At 38.4% G+C, this 25739-nt stretch overlaps 2 protein-coding genes across 18 annotated transcripts in view; one reads left to right on the plus strand and one right to left on the minus strand.

The window, feature by feature from the left end:
• abi1a (abl-interactor 1a) overlaps nucleotides 1–397 on the minus strand; it is a 55969-nt gene extending 55572 nt beyond the window's left edge. For 4 of the 11 annotated variants that reach the window (XM_083546886.1, XM_083546894.1, XM_083546891.1 and 1 more), the window contains exon 1: nucleotides 168–397. In XM_083546886.1, the coding sequence (XP_083403012.1) occupies nucleotides 168–284 (117 nt within the window). In that variant the 5' untranslated portion in view covers nucleotides 285–397. The remainder of the gene's footprint in view (nucleotides 1–167) is intronic. The other 7 variants (XM_083546890.1, XM_083546884.1, XM_083546892.1 and 4 more) reach the window with 5 other exon arrangements.
• acbd5a (acyl-CoA binding domain containing 5a) lies at nucleotides 1–24691 on the plus strand. 7 transcript variants are annotated; one of them, XM_083546792.1, is made up of 13 exons: nucleotides 1–68; nucleotides 3812–3933; nucleotides 6103–6223; nucleotides 8829–8901; nucleotides 8987–9104; nucleotides 10702–10941; nucleotides 11997–12167; nucleotides 12948–13042; nucleotides 14155–14332; nucleotides 14421–14620; nucleotides 21106–21165; nucleotides 23072–23181; nucleotides 24040–24691. In XM_083546792.1, exons 1-13 carry the CDS (start codon nucleotides 16–18, stop codon nucleotides 24050–24052), a joined length of 1554 nt encoding a protein of 517 aa, XP_083402918.1. In that variant the 5' UTR covers nucleotides 1–15; the 3' UTR covers nucleotides 24053–24691. The 7 variants fall into 7 exon arrangements, with proteins under 7 accessions (XP_083402918.1, XP_083402919.1, XP_083402920.1 ...); XM_083546793.1 differs by having other exon boundaries at nucleotides 3848–3933; XM_083546796.1 differs by lacking the exon at nucleotides 1–68 and adding an exon at nucleotides 3152–3233 and having other exon boundaries at nucleotides 3848–3933.
• The last annotated feature ends 1048 nt before the right edge of the window (nucleotides 24692–25739 follow it).

The raw sequence follows: 25739 nt of genomic DNA on the forward strand, positions 1-25739 counted from the left end.
TATTATTTCCGGTCCATGTTTCTCCCTGTTCCCGACAATAGAGGAGCAGCGCGGGAGCGCGCACGCAAGTACGCGCACTACATATACATACATACATACATACATACATAGATACACACACACTCACACACACATCAGCGAATTCAAAGCGCTTTTCACTTTTTTACCTGGACATAGTTGTTCTCGCAGTAGTCCGCGACCCTGGTTAGGTTTTGGTAACTCTCTAATAAAGCTCTTTTCCCGGCAGGAATCTCTTCCTCTAGCAACATCTGCAGCTCTGCCATCTTACATGTCTCCGCATACTAACTCCTGCTCTTCCCTTTGATAGAAGCCACACAAGCCCGGGTCCTGAAACACACACACACACACACACACACACACACTCGAAAGCAGGGCAAACGCAAGGCAAAAGCTCCCTCCTCTGGTGTTTAGGATTCCTGCTAGAGCGCTCTACCCCCACACACACTTGCATACTAGTTAGTATTTAACGCCTTAGCAAGCGCACTATTTCTGACATACTGCCTAGTATGCAAGGTTGTTCCCAGGATGATCCCAAAGCTAAACTACTAAAATACATCGAGAAAAGTGTTATTCTCTTTTATATTTCAAGCATGAATTGTTTTTTTCTCTTCTTGCTATATTGTTTGATATTTTGAGAGATTTCCTGTTTACGCACACTTTCATTCTAAGTAGTATACAGCGCCATGACTGGAGCGAGCGCAATTTCCGGCATACTGGCATACTGTGTAGTACGTTAGTGTGCACGGGAAGTTGCTATGGTTTCGTGTAGTGAACATCAGGAAATCAATCAATCAATCAATCAATCAATCTATCTATCTATCTATCTATCTATCTATCTATCTATCTATCTATCTATCTATCTATCTATCTATCTATCTATCTGTCTATCTGTCTGTCTGTCTGTCTGTCTGTCTGTCTGTCTAAGTGTCTGTCTGTCTGTATGTCTGTCAATTTTTTTTTATTATTTTATCTTTTTATCTTTTTCTAGTTTTACCCAGAAGAAATTCAATAAAATATTGTCCTAAAGAAGCTTTGCACAGATCAAAATCTCATAAAATATATATATTTATTTGTTTTGTGCCAAGAAAAAAAAACTCTCTGAGAGTTAATTCTATTCTAATGAGGAAGAAAGCACAAAAGGTTCTGTCATTGTTGTGGTGTACTGTTCAATGGTCAATGATCAAAATTGTATGTCACTTAAACGTTCATAGAGAGTATGGCATGTAGTGAAATGCTTATTACGACTGTCCAACATGTATTGAAAATAGAATCAAAAAATTTTATAATAATTACAAATATAAAGTATAAAAGCATAATAAAAGTGATATATATATATATATATATATATATATATATATATATATATATATATATATATATATATATATATATGTATATGTATATATTCAGGGTGTAACCGTACACGTCTTCATACCGAAATCTTTACAGGGCTCTTGGTCTGGTGCACACGTGTACCGAATGCAGTCCTTTTTTACGTGCAGAATATCTGAGTTCAAATCTGAGTCCCCTCAAGAGTGTATTAAGTGGCGGACCACAAGATCGTTACTCTCCGTCTGGCACTTTATGAGCTTTTTGTACATCATTATTAAACATGAAAACATACACAACAATGGCAGGAGTATAAAAAAGAAAGTGGAGTTAGCGCAGTGTCACTGTGGAGAATCACTCCGTACCGGAAATACGATTAGCAGGCCGGTGTTTTGCGGATGCCCGGTTTTACGGGTCTCGCAATGTTGATCGTTTGGTTCAAGAATTTCTATTCATTCCACATATCAAGGGAGTAAATGACTGTTCTACTGCATACTACAAATATGCTGTAGAATAGTAGAATAGTTAAGTAGATCATATCTTTTGAAAATTTTATTAAATGTAAAACAAACACACACACACACACACACACACACACACACACACACACACACACACACACACAATTCAGTTTTATTTGTATAGCGTTTTTATTATGGACATTGTCACAAAGCAGCTTTAAATGTACATCAATTTTAATTTAAAATGTATTCGTTAGTTTATAGGTTTATTCACAATGAGTGAGACAGGGGACATTGGTGAAGGATAAAAACCTCCCTCCGAATAGATGAGAAGGAAACCTTGTGAGGAACCAGACTCTAAATGAAATTCATCCAGACATCCGGATATTCATTCATTATTGTTCCATTATTGTTGAGGTTATGCAGGGAACAAAATCCCAGTTATCATGTACACGCCTATATATAGATTGCTAAGGGTGTTTGTCTTAAATGCACATTGTGATAGATAGATAGATAGATAGATAGATAGATAGATAGATAGATAGATAGATAGATAGATAGATAGATAGATAGATAGATAGATAGATAGATAGATAGATAGATTTATTTATCAATCATGGGACAAATATTTGAAAGTTGGCAGCTGCACATTTATCTTCACCCCTTCTTCCATACAGATCAATTTTCTGTTCTGATCCAGACCTGAATCCAATCGAGAATCTGTGGAAAGAACTGAAAACTGCTGTTCACAAATACTCTCCATCCAACCTATGGGGGGGGGTTCGGAAAAAAGGAAGGGAGGAAGGGGTATGCAGCCAGAATGCCCGGATGAGAGGGCGGCTTCTGATTTGTTCTGAACGTGTGTGCGTCGTTAATACAGTTTAAGAAAGTCGTTACATACAATAATAACACGCCATTTAATTATAATGTTAATTAAAATAACAATAAAATTATAAGACTGTGTTCCCGATTTCATGTAAAACGAAGCGAGACTATTTATCGAAGAAACGCGAGTATTAATAATAACGCGAAATGAATCTTGGTATATGTAGTTTTATAGTATAGTCTTTAATCCGGTTTCAGAAATAATTCTGCACTTTTGCGACTAATACAGACCATAATCTATCATCGGTTAAACATCAGAACCACTAAACAATCTTTCATGAATGCTTGTGTAACACTGGAAACATTTAAAGCTTTTCCAGGGCAGAGAGTCAAGCCGATGTCCTGACTACACTTCTGGATTATCCGGACCCTTGCGCAATGCATTGTGGTACCTGTATTTTGTTGACCCTTTACGCTTAGTTTATTTGTATCCAATTAAACTACAATTCCCAACATCGCTACGGGTGTTCATTAGGGGTTTTGTCGCAGGTACAGTTTTCCGAAGTCGCCTTCTTCCTCGCAGGTGCTGAAGAGACGGTAAGGGGGTTGAGTTGTTTCTGTTGTTATTGTTATGAATTATTTTTGTTTTTGTATTATTATGATTTGTTCCGTTGCGTTGTTTGTGTAGAATCGAGGTGTATAGTTGTGTGTCGCCATGTTTGATGTGTCGTTAAGGACATAAAGGATGTTTTGGTGCATGTTCTTGTATCGTGCCTGTTGTGAGCAAGATTATAACCATGTAAATAACTCTTATAAATAATAATAAGCGTCTTATGCAGTAGTTTATTAATTGCCTTGGTTAATATAATATATATATATATATATATATATATATATATATATATATATATATATATATATATATATATATATATATATATATACTCACCCTATATACTTTAAGCGACGTACAATTGGGCATTTACGACATAAGGGCCTTACTTAGGGGCCCAATAGTTGTAGATTGGTGGTGCTGAGATTTGAACTCATGACCTTCCCATCTAATGCCTTACCCACTGAGCTGCAACCTCCACACATACTCATATACACAGCTGTTCATATTTCTCTCTCTCTCTCCCTCTCTCTCTCTTCCTCTCTCCCCCCCTCTCCCCCAGGTTTGATGTGACAATCTGTTTATTTTTTTTGATAAGATCCACGATGGAGGATGAGTCCAGATCGATCCACGAGCAAAGGTTTGACGCTGCGGTCAAAGTGATCCAGAGTTTGCCTGCAAACGGTGAGTCATAATTCATCAAATATTCAGCTGTTACTTCAATACAATTTGACTCAAGTACAAGATCTAAAGTACAAGATCTAAAAATCTACTCAAGTAAAAAAAAACACTGCATTAAAAATGTACTCGAAGTAAAAATTCCAAGTGAAAAATCTAAAATCTAATTGTCATTTAACTTTACTAATAATGCAATTATATAATATATAATGCTAAAAAATGAATGAAATGAACTCTACAGTCCATATGACTCGAGTCTAATGTGTTCTGCACTTAAACCAAAATCCTCATGTGATTTATGATAATGAGACAAATCACAAATGCAGATTCGGTATTCAGAAAGCGAATGGCGCTGACGTCTGTCTCGTCTGTTTCGAGCTTTCTTCTTTTGTACGTTTTAGCGGGTTTGTTCTGCATTATTTTTATTAATTTAGTTTTTGCCCTATACGGAATATAGATAGCGCGAGTCCCGATTTACCACAGGTCTATATAACAAGATTGGAGTCAACAAAGGAAGTGGAGAAGAAATTTAAAACTGTATTTTTATTCGGGCTGTCGATCGAATAAAATATCTCGATTATTCGGTTAAATACTCGATTGTCACGAGTTAACTCGAGTACTAGTCGAGATTAATCGCACATTTTGTATTTGTTCTAAATGTACCGCAAATGAATCATTTTTAAGTTTTAAATACTTGAATAAAATATTGATGTTTTATGCAAATGTATGTTAATTATCAGTGAAACCAAACTTAACATGGAGCATGAAGACTAAATATTCTCTTAAACTTTTTAAAATAATTGTGGTGTTTTAAATGATGTAAATCGCCAGGACACCGAACGGAACGGGCGATGTTTCCACACGGACGGTTTTAATTGCCGGATGTGCGCATCATGGCGGAGTTTGGTGCCGATTTAAAACTTGGCTCATTTGTAAAACAAATATTTCGTGATTAAAAAAGTTTTTCGGTGGAGTTTATTATTATTATTATTATTATTTTTTTTTTATATATATCTGAGTTAAAACAAGGACATCGTGAATAAATGCGTTTTTCCCCCCCAAATGGTCAAACAGAAATGCACGCCGCGCTCATAAACTCGCGCTAATTAAATTTGTTGTTAAAATGAAATGGATTCACAATTTACACGTTAATCAAATGAAATCATCTAAATCGCCTGCACGCTTTAAGTACGGCGCATTATCGACCCACCCAAAACCAATCAATAATTAATGAGCAGAATTAATTTAGAACAGAATATAGTTTTACAGAATCTCAATATTTAAGATGCCAAGATGCTCCTGTGTCAGTCACAGATCATGGAAAGGGAAACTTCAATCTGTCACAGTGGGGGTTGGATTTATTTACATTGTCTTCATACAAGTTTATAAGGTTTTTTTTATATTCTGTTTGCAAGAGGAAATTTCCTCAAGGATCGTGGTGCAACTCTTCCTCTTTCTCGTGAAAATTAGGCAAGCAGCTCTCAAAAGACTTTCGGGTTCTTCATGTTTTATACAAAGGGGTTCCCCTATGCAACACCTGGTCGTAGACGGTTTCTGGTTTCTGCAGTCTGTTGCTAGTTGCGAGGTCCATAGCCTTTCTGACCTGCATGAGATCCACACTAATATCGAGTGCAGATGTAGAAGGGGATGGGCCACAAACTCCGCAGGGGACCTGCCCTGAAGCTTTCTTCACCCTCATCCAGCTGCCAGGGCACATCCCAGCCAAACTAATCCATACTTTCATGGCAGGGGCGATTGTGTTGTTTTCCGTCGAGTAACTCACGTGTGAGGAGAGCTTGTGACAGAATGTACAGTTGCACAGCACACGATGTACATAGGACAATTATGAAGGTTGGTGCTCCCTGTGACTGTGCATGCAGCCTTGTGCTGCCATCTGTTGGTGTGTGACAAGACTAGTCTCGAAACTTTTTGATATCACCTCGTAGTTGAGCAAAAATGTGATAAGCATTTCTTTTTCAGCATTAAAAACTCTCCAAGGGCCCAGGCATCTGTGGGGTTTTGTGGGCGTGGCTAAATGAAAATCTGCTTTGGATGAATGTTTCTGGTCATTTAAAGCATTACATTTAAGATTTACAACACAGCAGTGACGTTATTCTTGATGACACACGATGGTCCGTTACCACCATCTAATCACCACCATCTGATTCCTCGCAGGTTCCTTTCAGCCGTCCAACGAAATGATGCTAAAATTCTACAGCTACTACAAGCAGGTGACGCAGGGGCCATGCAACATTCCTCGCCCAGGCTTTTGGGATCCTGTTGGCAAAGTCAAATGGTACCCAAACACTGCATATCACACCAGTCTTTCTTTTGGCTTTAAGCACTTGTATTTGTGTTTTTTATGTTTTTGTTATTCAATAAATCTTGTGTTACGAGATAGTAAGCATGAGTCCTCTGGATTTGGTCTTTGAACCCACCGGGTATACGACACATTCTTTGTGGCCTCAGCGAGTAACTGATTTGCGACTTTTCAACAAATGCATAAAAAGAATCAGTTTGTAGGAATTGAAGGTCGACCGATTTTGAGTTTGTAGATTTTATTGGTATCGATAGCTTGGTTGTATCGTGCTTGCTGATAACCGATTATTCAAACGATATTTTTTTAAATGGATAAAAAAAAAACAAGCAACATAACATTCTATGTAAAATAGTACTGAACTTTATTACATTAATATAAACACTACGGAATCATAATGTGCTAAATGAAATAAATAGGAAATATATATATATATATATTAAGAAATATAAAGAAAAATAAAAGGTGCATTTGAACTGAAAAAAAAAAGTAATGTTTAAAAACAGTTACATCCAAAATGAGTTAAAAAGACAGTTCAGATAAATAGCACGTGGCATTAAAGATTTCGCCTTTAGAGGCCGCCCTTGTACTGTATAATGCAACCCGGAAAAACTATTGGTATGGATTGTTGCCCGTAGTTCAAGCAATCAAGCATCAGAACCGATAAATCGTTGGACCTCTAGTAGGAATGAACACAGGAGATATACAAAATGATCAAAATGTCACAAGCAATATAATACGTTATATAACTCGCCATTATGAAGTATAAAGTTTCATGCATGAGCATGTTTACAGTCTACATTATCTTCTATATATCATAGTCTATAGTGCATTATAACTTCTTTTTTTTTTTTTTTTTTTAAGAAATGTTAACATTGTAATGAGACATGACAATAAGACGTATAGATTTTGACCTACATCTACTTCATGAAGGGTCATGTACATGAAAACTAAACACTTATAAACAGTTATGTCATAGTGTCTGATTTTATATGAAGGGTACCTTCAAAATTCAAGCTGTGTTTGGATTTAGCCACATGTTGCGCTGTGCATTACTGCTAAACATCTCCACTTTGGCCTCCATTTGGCCTTCATTTTCTCTGAACATTGCACTGTCTGACCTTCAGTTAAAGTTGATGGAACTTTCACTCCTCTAAAAAGTGGAAACTGTCTTAAAAGTGTTCCACTTGTGAATAATTTTCCTCACAGTACACCACGAGCTTTCAAATTTTTTTCAGATTAATGAGCAGCCACCGTTGCATTATTGTTTGTGTCTTGACTGCGACGTATCCTCCTGAATCCTGTGGTATAATCCTTGAATTTTTACTCATGGAGTCTCCATTTGGGTTCATTTTTGTAAAAAAAAAAGAAGATAATACCATGGTGTAATATGTCATGTTGTACATCTGAGGTTGTGTTTACCTCATTTTATTTGTATTTGTATTTACTCTCATTCATACATCTCATTTTTTTCCCGCATTAAAGTATCTTATAAAGCAATTTTAACGAAAAACATCCAGGCATCCAAATATGACATTAGTTGTTATAATGCGTTTATGACCAGACATGTGACTTGACCCTAGGAAGACATACTGTGTAGTTTTGCTTTATAATTGAATATTCGTGGAACTGTGAGTATTTACGAACAATAACAGTGTCCTATTTTGTTAATACACGTAATATAATGACTATAATGTCCTTATGAGCAACTGTTATAATGTGTTCTGTGAACCAGCATAATGATTTATTAGGCGTTATGTATTTGTTTACTATAACAATTAACAAAGACGTTATAAGGTATTATTACAGATACGATTCACCGCGATTATGATGCAGTGTGATCCGATTTCGATGCAATTCAATGAAGAAAATATGATGCTATGCAATTTATTATGCTTATTAATTATAACTTAAGAGCCTTCTGACTTCTAACGCATGGCCCTTTCACAAACAGGCTTTTGTAGTGCAAAAAACCCAAACATTTAATAGATGAAATAAAACCAGATGTTTATTTTCCTATTGTGTGTGCAGGAAGTTGCAGCTCTACCTCTGCCATGATAATCTGTATTCTATGTGACTCTCAGGACACGCCTCGGTCTCCGTAGTGTTGTGATACGTCATGTTTACGTAGCAGCAGCGGTGCTGAGAGAACGCGCTCGAGAAACAGTTTAGTGACGAGAAATCGATTTGCATAGAAAGTATTTTCTATGCAAATCGATTTCTCGTCACGAAACTGTTTCTCGAGCGCGTCCAGTATTGGTCACAAGTAATTGGTCACTTTCAGGTAGAACCAGTGTTATGTCTAAACATGCCAGAGATGTTTTTGCAGTAGCTGTGCGAATGTCAGAGTGAACTTGCTCAGCACTCCGAGGTTCGTTCACACCTGTTAGTTTGCTTTCATACACTGGCTACCTGCAACATGACCATGTGAGCACCCTTGAAAACCACAGTTCACAGTCCACCAGAAACCTGAGCGTTCCTCAGGAGTGTGGAAAATCAAGACTTGCCTAATACTGCAGAGAAAGCATTTACCTTTTGTGTATGTGTATATGTGTGTGTGTGTGTGTGTGTGTGTGTGTTGTAGGGATGCATGGAATGCACTTGGAGATATGCCAAAGGAAGAGGCCATGACCGCGTATGTGGATGACCTCAAACTGGTAACGGTGTCCGTTTGTTCATTTCCGGTTTCGGTCTGAAACAAAATATCTAAAGGTTGTATTTATTTTTTTCTTTTCTTTTCAGATTCTTGAAAGCATGCCCATGACCGAGCAGGTGGAACAGCTGCTGCAGGTTCTTGGGCCATTCTATGAGTTGGTAGATGAGAAGAAGAAGATCAACCAAGTGTCAGACCTGACCGCAGGTGAGATGTTCATCATGGTTGGCGTAAACGGTGGGCACTGTCACCTATTAATTCGTCCCAGTGACCTATGAATCAGTCCATTCTTTTGGTCTTTGTGTTTGTCCAGTCCCACTAATAGAGGTCCCACTGAAAGAGGTGTGGCCTTTGTGCCTGTTAGTCCCACTGAAGGAGGTGTGGCCTTTGTGCCTGTTAGTCCCACTGAAGGAGGTGTGGCCTTTGTGCCTGTTAGTCCCACTGAAAGAGGTGTGGCCTTTGTGCCTGTTAGTCCCACTGAAGGAGGTGTGGCCTTTGTGCCTGTTAGTCCCACTGAAGGAGGTGTGGCCTTTGTGCCTGTTAGTCCCACTGAAAGAGGTGTGGCCTTTGTGCCTGTTAGTCCCACTGAAGGAGGTGTGGCCTTTGTGCCTGTTAGTCCCACTGAAAGAGGTGTGGCCTTTGTGCCTGTTAGTCCCACTGAAGGAGGTGTGGCCTTTGTGCCTGTTAGTCCCACTGAAGGAGGTGTGGCCTTTGTGCCTGTTAGTCCCACTGAAGGAGGTGTGGCCTTTGTGCCTGTTAGTCCCACTGAAAGAGGTGTGGCCTTTGTGCCTGTTAGTCCCACTGAAGGAGGTGTGGCCTTTGTGCCTGTTAGTCCCACTGAAGGAGAGCTGGCTGGTTTGCCCAACATATCACATCATCACACTTTGTTTGCTTTAAATGCATCTCTTAGACATACAATAATTAGGGTTGTGTACAAAATAATGTGAAAAAAGTCCATTTTGACGAGTATTCATATAAATTACAAAAATAATCCATAAATTTGTATTTAACACTTTTTTTGTGCTGTGTAAGCTATTGTGCAACAAAAGTATATTAACAATTAAATCAAGTCAAAAATGTAATAAAAAAAATCTGTATGTGTGCGAGCTTTTGACCAAACAAAATGTTTATATTTATGTTTGTATATGATACAGTTGACATAAATTTCCCAAAATCTCTAATTAATTCCCATAAATTCTCGTACATTTCTGTTAATTCCGATAAACTTACCAGTTTAAGTTTCCAACGTGGAATATTCCCCAGAATAAATCCCTATTTTCCGTCCTTTTGCAACCCTAACAAATGAGACACAGAGTATCGTCTGTCGAATTAAACGTCTGTGTACTTTGAGAGATCGGATCATTATTGAAGTTTATGAATGAAAACTGATCCATGACTTCCTGATGTCAATTTATACTCTCCATCTGAGTAAATCTGTAGTGAAATACATGTTTTCCAATTGTTTCATTATGATTTTTTTATGTTAACATGCTGAATGTGTGTTCGGTTTGCTGCTCAGCCCAGTTGGAACGATTTGCTAGACAGTTGGAAGGCAAGTGTGTAGTAAACGTGTTCCTCCTGTGATCCTCCTCCCTCAGTACTGAACATACTGTAATGTAATGTAATGTTAAAGACGTAGTGGTGATTCCTAAATCTCAAATCCACATGTAGCTGTTTTTTTGTTTGTAGATGTAGATTGTTTTCTAGATTAGTTTCTGTTTGTACTAGTGATAGATAAATGCTAGACTAGATTTGACCCCAGGTCATAAACACAAATAACATGTGCAACTGTGGTGATCTTTAGGCCTCGGGAGCATGATGTCTGCCCCTTCGAAGAGCACCACAAAAAGCATCATCAGAACCATGGAAATGAACGGAACCTTGGACGGTCACATTCCCATCAAAGCAGAAGCTCCGAAGATTAACACAAACGAGATTAAGGTGCAGGAGGATGGCGCTGAGAATGACGACGACGATGAGGATGAAGAAGATGACAACAGTGGAGATGATGAGAATGAAGAAGAGAATGAGCAGCTGCCAAAAGGTAATGAAGGAAGGGAAACTGAACGCTAGGTGTGCGTTTAACAATTTTAATATGTGATGTGGAGGTGAAAAAACACCAGATGTGAAGCGGAGTGCGTTAAATTGGTGTAAGGTTTCATACCGTTATCTAGAAACTCAGCTGCTCGAATCACACACAGCGATTAAGTAGTGCCAAAATATTACATTTGCATACGTTTTAATTAGAGTTTGACCGGTTTTACCGATACTGATCGCTAGGTTGGATCGTACTTGCCGATAACCGATTAATCAACCGATACTGAATCAAGTTAATACTGCATAAAAAACACACACTTCCTGTAAAAGAGCACTGAACTTATTATAAAAATGAATCTAATTTTAATGCTCTGGGTTTTATGAAGGCATTTAAAGCATGCCTTTGTTTTTATGTGAACGCTTTAAAGTAAGATTCCATTTGTAACATTAACTGAAGTTAAATGCTTTAGAAGTATTGTTTGTTTACTAATACAGTTTCGTGTGTCAAAACAAACAGCATGTGGTGTCAGTGTTTTGCCTGTAGAGGCCGCTATCGTACTGAATATCGCAACCCGGAAAAACTATCGGTATGGATTTTTGCCGGCAGCCGATAGTTCCAGCAATCAACGATTGGTGCTGATTAATCAGTAAAACCAATGAATCGGTCAACCTCTAGTTTTAATAAATATTTATTAGAAAAAGAATTAAGAGAAAGATTGGAGAGAGAGATGTTGTGCATCTATAAATGAACAAAGCTGCCGGTGTTAACTCCTGGTGCCGTTTTTCATTCTATTTCTCATCTTGTGCTTTTTTTTAGATAGTGAAATTCGCCATTTAAGTAAAAATCCACCATGTGAAATGTTTAAACAGCTCTCACTCTGTGTGGACGGACCTGGAACTGTATGTTAAAATGGTTAGAGTTGTTCAAGAGCCACGCATTTATTTGACAAAACAACACTTTTCGGCACCTTCCAGCCAATCAGAATCGAGAATTTAGACTTAGAAGAGTATAAGTACGTATATGATTAGGAATTAATTATTTATTTATTTTTAATGTTTTAGCCACTGCCTTGAAGAAAAAGTCCTCTGAGGGAAAAGGGCTTCCGAACGGCGCTACAGAGCACAACGAGTTTCCCTTGCAGAACGGCACGCACTGCTCCAAATCCGTTTTGAACGGAAAAGACATGGAGGAGAACGACGGAGATATCCAACACGTTAATGGCCACAAAACAGGTGACACTACAGAGCACTAGGGTTCATGAGGCTTAATGGATTTGGAGCTAGAATAGGGAATAAAACACTTTAGAAGAGATCATGATACACCCCTTACTTTCTAGAAGCTATAAACAGTCTGACTTCATTTGAAAGTAAAAAGTAGGTTTACTTACATTAATAGCGCAATAAAACAAAAGAATAAACACCTTCTGACCAATAGGATTTAAGAACACAATAGCACTGTGATTTAGTGGTCTTTATTAGGATTTTATTTGAAACTCTCCTGATCATATCATATAAACGCTGTTTTAACGATCAAACGATAATAATTACCTGTCAAAAAAAACCAACGTTTTTTGTTAGTAGTGTTTACCAGACTCGCATTGAAATAATCCTATGGACTTTTTAACACAATAAAAGCCCTACAGTAATGTTTAAACACCCATGTAAAAACCATCAATAACTGAATCATTCATATTTGACACACACAATATACTTAAGAAAGCGGTTCTCTGTCGCTTGCATATTATCGGCTTCAGTAAACGCTAGAAGTGGGAACGAAACACGACTGCCCCCTGCTGGTAATGTTTGAGAATTTTGCTACGTGCCGCGGGATCCGTTTTCCCCTGACGCGCATTCTCAGTGGCCAAATCTGCACATAGACACCTGTAATACACGATTTAAACAGAAGTATTGGGACACCTGACTTTTTCAAAAAGGCCCTAGAAATCTCATACACTGATACACTGTATAAATACGAAATAAAGCATAGAGTTAATTCGATTTCAATTTTTCTAGATGATAATGAAGACATGCTCTGCGCTCATCACGTGGCCTCAGACTCGGACAGCGAGGTTTATTGCGACTCTGTGGACCAGTTTGGTGCGGAGGAGGTGAGACGACATTCCCTAATAACCGAACGAGCCTTACTTTTCTTTCTTTGTGAATCATCCGAATAAGTATGATCGAGTGTTCCGAGAGCGAAATATCCAAACTCCTTTATTGTATGCTGTTAACAAAGTGCTGACACCAGAGACTCCTTTCCTGAACATTATGTAATTATCTCCATACAAATAACATCACTATATAATTATAGCTACGCAACCCCGGTATTCTCAATAGTGCAGCTGTGTCACACTCCACAGTAATGCTTAATGCTTTATATAAAGGTTATATTATATTAAGGTCATTTAGGGCCATACTATAAAAAAAAGAAAGAATTTGCTAAATTCTGACTTAAGTTCCCACAATTCGGACTTTTAGTTCTCGCAATTTCCGACTTTAGTTCTCGCGATTTCCGACTTTATTTCTTGCAATTTCCGACTTCCTTTTTGCAATTTCCGACTTCTTTTTTGCAATTCCGACTTTTATTTCTCGCAATTTCTGACTTAATTTCCCGCAATTCCGACTTTATTTCTCGCAATTTCCGACTTGATTTCCCGCAATTCCGACTTTATTTCTCACGATTTCTGACTTGATTGCTCGCAATTTCCGCCTTTATTCATTGCTATTTCCGACTTAATATCTTGCAATTCTGACTTTATTTCTCGCAATTCCGACTTTATTTCTTGAGATTTCCGACTTCATTTCTCGCAATTTCCGATAAAATTTTTTGCAATTCCTACTTTATTTCTCGCAATTCCGCCTTATTTTTCTTACAATTCCTACTTTATTTCTCAAGATTCTGACTTTTTTCCTCGCGTTTGCAAACTTTTTTACTCGCAGTTCTGACTTTTTTCAATTCTGACGCCTCACAACACTACGGAGACCGAGGCGTGTCCTGAGAGTCACATAGAATACAGATTAACATGGCAGAGGCAGAGCTGTAACTACCTGCACACACAACAGGAAAAGAGTTTGTGAAAGGAGCCCTACGCATCGGCAGCTGCTTCATATGTATCTTTGATGTATCGTATCTTTGGCTATGCATCGAGATGTGAATCACATCGGCCTCAGTTATAGAGATACACATCCCTAATACATATTCTGTACATATTTTTTGAAGGGAAGCCACAGCGCTCTGTGCTCTCATGTGGAGCTGCAAGACTCTGAGATCCCGCTGAAAGAACAGGACGGTCTTCAACACGGAGGTGAAGATGGGAAGACGAGTGGAGAAGGAGGAGTGCAGAGAAACAGGCTGAGCACAGGTAGACCCGGGAGCTCTGTGACCAGGAGAGGACGAGGTACATCCTGACTGTGTAACAAACCTAAATTAATAAAGACGCAGTAGCTTTTATTTCCTAGCAGACATCGGTTTTTCGTCTACTTCAGGGTCCAGGTCCTCAGGCTCAGGGTCAGGGGTCTCAGGGGCATTACAGGGTTCAGGAGGTGACGGGGAGCGCTGGGGGTCGGATGGAGCCAGAGGCGGCGATCTGAATGAGCAGATCGTGACGGCGTTAACGCGACTACAGGAGGACATGCAGAGCGTCTTGGAGAGACTGCACACACTCGAGGCTCTTACAGCCTCACAGGTAAGATGTTCAAATACACCTGCAGCTCATCCAGCACTGGATCTATTATCAACAGGAAACACTGCTGGAGTGCTGTAATCTCTAATCTCCACAAACACTGGGATATTAAACAAGCTTTTATACCGTCGTAGGAGTTTTTACACGAGCAATTATCTATAAAAGTACATTTTATTGTCATTTATTTACTTATTTTATTTGATTTTAATCTTCGATTGATTAGGATTTAATTTAATTAGAATTCAATATAGAATTTGCTTTATGGTATATGGATTAGGTTCAAACTAAATGGGATTAGGTTTCAGTTCTTCGGATTGAGCCAGAAATGATTAGGATTGGGATTTAACCTTTAGGATTGTATTATATACCAGATATCTTCTAATGGTTTTAAGGTTTCGGATTAGGTTTATATGATTATGGTTTGGATTGAAATGATCAGGATTTTTTTTATCATTAGAATATTATTAGGATTGTTTTTTATGTTGGTAGGAGTTGTTTTAAATTATTAGGACTAGGGCTAAATTATCAGGATTAATTTTATGTGTATTATGATAAGGGTTACTTTATCTGAATTGGGTTCAGTATTAAGATTAGATTTAAATGATTAGGAGTAGGGGTTAATGATCGAGATTTGGGTTTATGCTACGAGGATTAGGTTTGTTGTTGGGATTAGGGTTATGTTATTAGGATTAGGTGTGTTGTCGGGATTAGGGTTATGTTATTAGGATTAGGTGTGTTGTCGGGATTAGGGTTATGTTATTAGGATTAGGTGTGTTGTCGGGATTAGGGTTATGTTATCAGGATTTGGTGTGTTATTAGGATTAGGTGTGTTGTTGGGATTAGGGTTATGTGATTAGGATTTGGTGTGTTGTTGGGATTAGGGTTATGTTAGGATTAAGTTTGTTGTCGGGATATGTTATTAGGATTTGGTGTGTTGTCGGGATTAGGGTTATGTTATTAGGATTGGGTGTGTTGTCGGGATTAGGGTTATGTTATTAGGATTGGGTGTGTTGTCGGGATTAGGGTTATGTTATTAGGATTGGGTGTGTTGTCGGGATTAGGGTTATGTTATTAGGATTAGGTGTGTTGTCGGGATTAGGGTTATGTTATTAGGATTAGGTGTGTTGTCGGGATTAGGGTTATGTTATTAGGATTTGGTGTGTTGTCGGGATATGTTATTAGGATTAGGTGTGCTGTCGGGATTAGGGTTATGTTAGGATTAGGCTTGTTGTCGGGATATGTTATTAGGATTTGGTGTGTTGTTGGGATAAGGGTTATGATATTAGCACTAGGGTATGTTATTAGGATTAGGTGTGTTGTCGGGATTAGGGTTATGTTATTAGGATTAGGTGTGTTGTCGGGATTAGGGTTATGTTATTAGGATTTGGTGTGTTGTCGGGATTAGGGTTATGTTATTAGGATTTGGTGTGTTGTCGGGATATGTTATTAGGATTAGGTGTGCTGTCGGGATTAGGGTTATGTTAGGATTAGGCTTGTTGTCGGGATATGTTATTAGGATTTGGTGTGTTGTTGGGATAAGGGTTATGATATTAGCACTAGGGTATGTTATTAGGATTAGGTGTGTTGTCGGGATTAGGGTTATGTTATTAGGATTAGGTGTGTTGTCGGGATTAGGGTTATGTTATTAGGATTTGGTGTGTTGTCGGGATTAGGGTTATGTTAGGATTAGGTGTGTTGTCGGGATATGTTATTAGGATTAGGTGTGCTGTCGGGATTAGGGTTATGTTAGGATTAGGCTTGTTGTCGGGATATGTTATTAGGATTTGGTGTGTTGTCGGGATTAGGGTTATGTTATTAGGATTTGGTGTGTTGTCGGGATTAGGGTTATGTTAGGATTAGGTGTGTTGTCGGGATTAGAGTTATGTTATTAGGATTAGGTGTGTTGTCGGGATTAGGGTTATGTTATTAGGATTTGGTGTGTTGTCGGGATTAGGGTTATGTTAGGATTAGGTGTTTTGGGGATTAGGGTTATGTTATTAGGATTAGGTGTGTTGTCGGGATTAGGGTTTTGTTAGGATTAGGTGTGTTTTTGGGATATGTTATTAGGATTAGGTGTGTTTTTGGGATATGTTATTAGGATTAGGTGTGCTGTCGGGATTAGGGTTATGTTAGGATTAGGCTTGTTGTCGGGATATGTTATTAGGATTTGGTGTGTTGTTGGGATAATGGTTATGATATTAGCACTAGGTTATGTTATTAGGATTAGGTGTGTTGTCGGGATTAGGGTTATGTTATTAGGATTTGGTGTGTTGTCGGGATTAGGGTTATGTTATTAGGATTTGGTGTGTTGTCGGGATTAGGGTTATGTTAATAGGATTTGGTGTGTTGTCGGGATTAGGGTTATGTTAATAGGATTTGGTGTGTTGTCGGGATTAGGGTTATGTTAGGATTAGGTGTGTTGTCGGGATTAGGGTTATGTTATTAGGATTAGGTGTGTTGTCGGGATTAGGGTTATGTTATTAGGATTTGGTGTGTTGTCGGGATTAGGGTTATGTTAGGATTAGGTGTGTTGTCGGGATTAGGGTTATGTTATTAGGATTAGGTGTGTTGTCGGGATTAGGGTTATGTTAGGATTAGGTGTGTTGTCGGGATATGTTATTAGGATTAGGTGTGTTTTTGGGATATGTTATTAGGATTAGGTGTGCTGTCGGGATTAGAGTTATGTTAGGATTAGGCTTGTTGTCGGGATGTGTTATTAGGATTTGGTGTGTTGTTGGGATAATGGTTATGATATTAGCACTAGGTTATGTTATTAGGATTAGGTGTGTTGTCGGGATTAGGGTTATGTTATTAGGATTTGGTGTGTTGTCGGGATTAGGGTTATGTTAGGATTACGTGTGTTGTCGGGATTAGGGTTATGTTATTAGGATTTGGTGTGTTGTCGGGATTAGGGTTATGTTATTAGGATTTGGTGTGTTGTCGGGATTAGGGTTATGTTATTAGGATTTGGTGTGTTGTCGGGATTAGGGTTATGTTAGGATTAGGTGTGTTGTCGGGATTAGGGTTATGTTATTAGGATTAGGTGTGTTGTCGGGATTAGGGTTATGTTATTAGGATTTGGTGTGTTGTCGGGATTAGGGTTATGTTAGGATTAGGTGTGTTGTCGGGATTAGGGTTATGTTAGGATTACGTGTGTTGTCGGGATTAGGGTTATGTTAGGATTACGTGTGTTGTCGGGATTAGGGTTATGTTATTAGGATTTGGTGTGTTGTCGGGATTAGGGTTATGTTAGGATTAGGTGTGTTGTCGGGATTAGGGTTATGTTATTAGGATTTGGTGTGTTGTCGGGATTAGGGTTATGTTAGGATTAGGTGTGTTGTCGGGATGTGTTATTAGGATTTAGTGTGTTGTTGGGATAATGGTTATGATATTAGCACTAGGTTATGTTATTAGGATTAGGTGTGTTGTCGGGATTAGGGTTATGTTATTAGGATTTGGTGTGTTGTCGGGATTAGGGTTATGTTATTAGGATTTGGTGTGTTGTCGGGATTAGGGTTATGTTATTAGGATTTGGTGTGTTGTCGGGATTAGGGTTATGTTATTAGGATTTGGTGTGTTGTCGGGATTAGGGTTATGTTATTAGGATTTGGTGTGTTGTCGGGATTAGGGTTATGTTATTAGGATTTGGTGTGTTGTCGGGATTAGGGTTATGTTAGGATTTGGTGTGTTGTCGGGATTAGGGTTATGTTAGGATTAGGTGTGTTGTCGGGATTAGGGTTATGTTATTAGGATTTGGTGTGTTGTCGGGATTAGGGTTATGTTAGGATTAGGTGTGTTGTCGGGATTAGGGTTATGTTAGGATTACGTGTGTTGTCGGGATTAGGGTTATGTTAGGATTACGTGTGTTGTCGGGATTAGGGTTATGTTAGGATTAGGTGTGTTGTCGGGATTAGGGTTATGTTAGGATTACGTGTGTTGTCGGGATTAGGGTTATGTTATTAGGATTAGGTGTGTTGTCGGGATTAGGGTTATGTTAGGATTAGGTGTGTTGTCGGGATTAGGGTTATGTTATTAGGATTAGGTGTGTTGTCGGGATTAGGGTTATGTTAGGATTACGTGTGTTGTCGGGATTAGGGTTATGTTAGGATTAGGTTTGTTGTCGGGATATGTTATTAGGATTTGGTGTGTTGTAGGGATTAGGGTTATGTTATTAGGATTAGGTGTGTTGTCGGGATTAGGGTTATGTTAGGATTACGTGTGTTGTCGGGATTAGGGTTATGTTATTAGGATTAGGTGTGTTGTCGGGATTAGGGTTATGTTAGGATTACGTGTGTTGTCGGGATTAGGGTTATGTTAGGATTACGTGTGTTGTCGGGATTAGGGTTATGTTATTAGGATTAGGTGTGTTGTCGGGATTAGGGTTATGTAAGGATTAGGTGTGTTGTTGGGATTAGGGTTATGTTAGGATTACGTGTGTTGTCGGGATTAGGGTTATGTTAGGATTAGGTGTGTTGTCGGGATTAGGGTTATGTTATTAGGATTAGGTGTGTTGTCGGGATTAGGGTTATGTTAGGATTACGTGTGTTGTCGGGATTAGGGTTATGTTAGGATTAGGTTTGTTGTCGGGATATGTTATTAGGATTTGGTGTGTTGTAGGGATTAGGGTTATGTTATTAGGATTAGGTGTGTTGTCGGGATTAGGGTTATGTTAGGATTAGGTGTGTTGTCGGGATTAGGGTTATGTTATTAGGATTAGGTGTGTTGTCGGGATTAGGGTTATGTTAGGATTACGTGTGTTGTCGGGATTAGGGTTATGTTATTAGGATTTGGTGTGTTGTCGGGATTAGGGTTATGTTAGGATTACGTGTGTTGTCGGGATTAGGGTTATGTTAGGATTACGTGTGTTGTCGGGATTAGGGTTATGTTATTAGGATTTGGTGTGTTGTCGGGATTAGGGTTATGTTATTAGGATTTGGTGTGTTGTCGGGATTAGGGTTATGTTAGGATTAGGTGTGTTGTCGGGATTAGGGTTATGTTAGGATTACGTGTGTTGTCGGGATTAGGGTTATGTTAGGATTACGTGTGTTGTCGGGATTAGGGTTATGTTAGGATTAGGTGTGTTGTCGGGATTAGGGTTATGTTAGGATTACGTGTGTTGTCGGGATTAGGGTTATGTTATTAGGATTAGGTGTGTTGTCGGGATTAGGGTTATGTTATTAGGATTAGGTGTGTTGTCGGGATTAGGGTTATGTTAGGATTAGGTGTGTTGTCGGGATTAGGGTTATGTTATTAGGATTAGGTGTGTTGTCGGGATTAGGGTTATGTTAGGATTACGTGTGTTGTCGGGATTAGGGTTATGTTAGGATTAGGTTTGTTGTCGGGATATGTTATTAGGATTTGGTGTGTTGTAGGGATTAGGGTTATGTTATTAGGATTAGGTGTGTTGTCGGGATTAGGGTTATGTTAGGATTACGTGTGTTGTCGGGATTAGGGTTATGTTATTAGGATTAGGTGTGTTGTCGGGATTAGGGTTATGTTAGGATTACGTGTGTTGTCGGGATTAGGGTTATGTTAGGATTACGTGTGTTGTCGGGATTAGGGTTATGTTATTAGGATTTGGTGTGTTGTCGGGATTAGGGTTATGTAAGGATTAGGTGTGTTGTCGGGATTAGGGTTATGTTAGGATTACGTGTTGTCGGGATTAGGGTTATGTTAGGATTACGTGTTGTCGGGATTAGGGTTATGTTAGGATTAGGTGTGTTGTCGGGATTAGGGTTATGTTATTAGGATTAGGTGTGTTGTCGGGATTAGGGTTATGTTAGGATTACGTGTGTTGTCGGGATTAGGGTTATGTTAGGATTAGGTTTGTTGTCGGGATATGTTATTAGGATTTGGTGTGTTGTAGGGATTAGGGTTATGTTATTAGGATTAGGTGTGTTGTCGGGATTAGGGTTATGTAAGGATTAGGTGTGTTGTCGGGATTAGGGTTATGTTATTAGGATTAGGTGTGTTGTCGGGATTAGGGTTATGTTAGGATTACGTGTGTTGTCGGGATTAGGGTTATGTTAGGATTAGGTTTGTTGTCGGGATATGTTATTAGGATTAGGTGTGTTGTCGGGATTAGGGTTATGTTATTAGGATTAGGTGTGTTGTCGGGATTAGGGTTATGTTAGGATTACGTGTGTTGTCGGGATTAGGGTTATGTTAGGATTAGGTTTGTTGTCGGGTTATGTTAGGATTTGGTGTGTTGTAGGGATTAGGGTTATGTTAGGATTAGGTTTGTTGTCGGGATATGTTATTAGGATTTGGTGTGTTGTAGGGATTAGGTAATGATTAGGACTTTGTTGTGTGAAGTCGTCACCTCTAATTTTTACCATGATTTCACTGCAGATTTTGGTTCAGAAATACACACAATTTCTTTAAATGTAACTAATAAAATCCCAGAGTGACGACATGAGTGATCTCCAGAGTGATCTGGGTAAAACAGTCCTTTGACTCTGGTGTTTTACACAATTTGCTCTTCTCAGGCGAGATCAGCGGCCTTGCCCTCAGAATATCTGCTCCCCCCAGCCAGCAGGACTCACAGGGTGGGTTGTGTAACACGTCACATTTTAAACTGCCATGATTTACTTCTGACCTACAATCATTCTGGCTGCACTTTGATACTCAAATCTGAGCCAGATTTCCTGCTTAACAGCAACCTGTTTACCACAGATCACTGTGTCTGAGTTTCTGGCTGTACAAAGTTCATAAATTACAGAAATGTTTACTGCAGTTTTTATATATATATATATTAGGGGTGTAACGGTACACAAAATACATACGTTCAGTACGTACTGTGGTTTTTAAGTGATGGTATAAATGCAAAACATAAAATTGCTTGTTGTTTTTTATTAATGCAGTTTAATATTATTAACTTTTGTGTTCAAAATTTGAACAGTTTAATTTTTTTTAACAATTTTAAATAAAATGCCTGCATGTTTAAATAATAAATAAAATAATATTTAATTAAAATAATATAGAATAAATCAAATTAATGCAATTTAATTTTTTATATTGATTGAAGTAATAAATCTAATTGGCACAAATCTAATAAAATAAAATAAATGAAAACATTTTATTCAATGGTTTACATTTAGTAGACCCTATTTGGGTAATATAGGTGTGTGTGTGTGTGTGTGTGTGTGTGTGTGTGTGTGTGTTTTACATTTAATATTACATTTTATAAAGATATGTTCTACTTATTTTATCGTACTTAAAAAAAAAGTTCTGTACAAATTTGTGTACCACTACACCCCTTTTATTTATATTTATTTATATATATATATATATTCACAGCACTTTGTAGATCTTTGCAAATTTATTAAAAGTAAAAAAACAAACAAAAAAAAAAAAACAATCAAATGTACATAAGTATTTACAGCCTTTTGCTCAATACTTTGTTCGTCTCGTAGACACTCCTTTGTTATCTTGACTGTGTGCTTTGGCTCGTTGTCCTGTTGGAAGATTAACCATTGCTCCAGTCTGAGGTCCAGAGCGCTCTGGAGCAGGTTTTCATCAAGGACGTCTCTGTACATTGTGTATTCATCTTTCCCTCAATCCTAACCAGTCTCCCAGTTCCTGCTACTGAAAAACATCCCCACAGCATGATGCTGCCACCACCATGCTTTACTGTAGGGATGGTATTGGCCAGGTGATGATCGGTGCATCGTTTCCTCCAGACATGACGCTTTACACTCAGGCCGAAGAGTTCAATCTTTGTTTCTCGTGGACTGAGAGTCCTTCAGGTGTCTTTTGGCAAACTCCATGTGGGCTGTCATGTTGTGCTTTTTACTGAGGAGTAGCTTCTGTCTGGCCACTCTACCATATAGGCCTGGTTGGTGAAGTGCTGCAGAGATGTATGTTCTTCTGGAAGGTTCTCCTTTCTCCACAGAGAAATGCTGGAGCTCTTTCAGAGTGACCATTGGGTTCTTGGTCAACTCTCTGACTAAGGCCCTTCTCTCTGATCGCTCAGTCCTGGTGGTTCCTCAATTTACAGATGATGGAGGTCACTGTGCTCATTGGGACCTTCAATGCTGCAGAATGTTTCTGTTCCCTTCCCCAGATCTGTGCCTCCATACAATCCTGTCTCTGAGGTCTACAGACAATTCCTTGGACGTTTGGTTTGTGCTCTGGCACACACTTTTAGCTGTGAGACCTTCTATAGACAGGTGTGTGTCTTTCCAAATCATGTCCAATCAACTGAATGTACCACAGGTGGACTCCGATCAAGTTGTAGAAACATCTCAAGGATGATCAGTGATAACAGGAGTCACCTGAGCTCAATTTTAAATGTGTCATGACAAAGACTGTGAATATTTATATTTGTAATAAATTTGCAAAGATTTCAAACAAACTTCTTTCACATTGAATAAAATGTGGAGAAGCACTGTGAATGCTTTCCGAATGCACTGTATCTATATATGTGATGTTAATGTTTGTATTTGTGTGCAGAAGCCGTCCTGGTGGCCGTTTGAGGTTTCCCCAGGCACCGTAGCCTTTGCTCTCTTCTGGCCCTTCATTGTACAGTGGATCATTCGCCTGTATTTTCAGAGGCGGAGAAGGTAACAGCTGGAATATAATCCAAGTGTCAAGTCGTTGTGTTTATAACAAACAGAAGGACAGGAATAAACTTAAAATTTATTTTATCAGGTGTGGAAAAAGTTGTTTTATTGTTCATCTTTTATTCAAAACACAAAACCATAGACGGTGTAGTGCCGAAGTCTTGGGCACATGGGATTTTTTTTTTTCTCCCTTTTTCTTTTGCTTTACAGCATTTCTTCTCAATTCTAAAAAAGTCCAAAAAACACGTTAACGCAAATACATTTTTTCCATTTTTATTACAATTAAATAAATATATAAAGCTAAAATAAACCTCTCAACACAGTTTCATTCACAACATCCTTTCTTTACTAAGATATTTATATATAAATACACATTTTAATCACTAAACGTGTTTTACCGATGCGGCAAGTCTCAAATCAAGCACCAAAATCCGCCATGATGCACATATCCGGCGTTTAAAACCGTCCGTGTGGAAACAAAAGTTTCGTTCGGTCTCCTGATGATTTGCGTAACTTTAAACTCCATAATTACTTTAAAACATTCATAAGAATATTTTGTCTTCATGCATGTTGAGTTTGCTTTCACTAAGTGTCCATGTTTGTCCATGTTGATTAGAGTATTTAAAAACTTGAAAAGTATTAATTTAAGGAATATTTAGAACAGATAAAAATTTCATGAGTTAACCGGCGAATAATCGCAACGTAATTATGCGATTAATCGTGGTTTAATATTTTAAGCGATTGACTTTCCTCGGTTTAAACTAGAACAGTTTAAGCACATTATTCATTAATGAAGCAATAAGAGCATTACAATGAATTCATCTTTCTAACTGAGCACCATACGGTTCTTCCTTTCAGAAAACTGCCCTGAGACACGTGACGGCGGCAGACACGTGAGCTCCAGACGCCGGCGTCCTCGGCTGCACCTCCTCTTTTTAACTCTCGCTTTTTGCACTACGATGAAGACGATTAGCGAGCATCGAAAAACAGCCTGATAGATGAATGTGTGCTGCTTCTAAAAGCTTTTTGTAAAAAAAAAAAAAAGAAATTTCAAGTCTAATAATATAAAGTGGTAAGATTTACATGAACTGCTTGGTTCGAGAAATTCGAAGTAAGATGCAAAGAAAAAAAAAATCTTTTCGTTCCTAAACCTGACAGGGCATTACAGTAACAAGTTCAATACGCCGCCCGACGTTGTAGAACTAGACGTGTCGCTCGTTACGCTTCACCATTAAGCTGCTAATGATGCATCAAGCTCTATACATGACGAATTACACTGTATAATTATAGATAAAACGGTTCTTTTTTTAACAATAACATGCAAGATTCTGGCTCGGCTTCGATCCTATGTGTAAATCGGGGCCATTGTGAACTGATGCTACTGGAAGAAGTGCCTTCCATAAGTTGCAGTTGGATAAGCAATCAAAGCCATGATCACGAATTATGGACCACTGATCTAGAGAAGGACTATGTTAAGTTATTTAACACTCTTGCTTCTTTTTTCTGCTGTGGTAGATTAAGGGTACCTTTAATTAAGTCGAATACTCAAAGTATTGCCCCTGAAATGAGCTTTTCTTTATTCAGCCACTTTTTTTTTCAGATCCTCTGTTGTAGATTTAGGTGTTCCCTGTGACTGCGCGTGCTGCCATCTGTTGGCGTGTTATAAAACTGGCAGGAAACTTTCTGATACAGCCTCATATGTACCTGAACTTTGTGTTTTTAGTTGCTTTGATGTACTTCATCTGGGGACATGAATTACATAAATTAGACATAAATTACTGAATCACCTGAAGAGCTAATTTAAAGTTACCCCACATTCACATCCAAACACGCAATAACGGATCCTGTACCCTTGATAGTGCCACCTCAGCTACAACATAAAGCACAGTTCGTCACTATATTTTCTCTGAAGTGTGTAACGTCTACGAATCACAATTACACAATTTTGAGAAATCAATAGATGAAACAGTTTTATCGAGATTTCACTACCAACAAACTTTTTCGCAAAAGCACAGAACATTTTCATCATTTTTATTAAACTTGTCAACCAATCAGGGTGCCAGAAACTAAATAAAGAGGAACAATGATGAAAAATGAGGGATGGTAGTGTGCGAATATAGATAATAGGTAACATTTTTGTACAGTTAAATAATATTTTGATATCCAAGGTAATAATAAAATGTACTTGTCTGGTTTAGGGAAATTCACTTGTACACTAGAAATTGCTGATTTATCGCTGATTTTCTGCCTCCAAAGCGTCAGTGGTATAAATTCGCCATTACCAGTTAAATCAAACTTTATTTTACTAGTTGGTTAGTAGCCAATGGTAGCTAAAAACATTTTTTTGCATTCACAGGGCTGCACAAAACACTAAAACGATATCTGCCCTCTTCCACATACCCGAGCTCACAGATTCACATAATTGGCTAGTGTTGAGTGACAGCACATGCCCCTCCCACCTACAGAACACAGCAGTTGTTCCTCTTGTGGCATTACATAGGTTTAACCTCGCAAACTTTTAACTTCCCGATTCCCCAAATCTGGAGCTCATATTGTTG

This window comes from Silurus aristotelis, assembly GCF_946808225.1.
Source record: "Silurus aristotelis genome assembly, chromosome: 1".
Classification (NCBI taxonomy): domain Eukaryota; kingdom Metazoa; phylum Chordata; class Actinopteri; order Siluriformes; family Siluridae; genus Silurus; species Silurus aristotelis.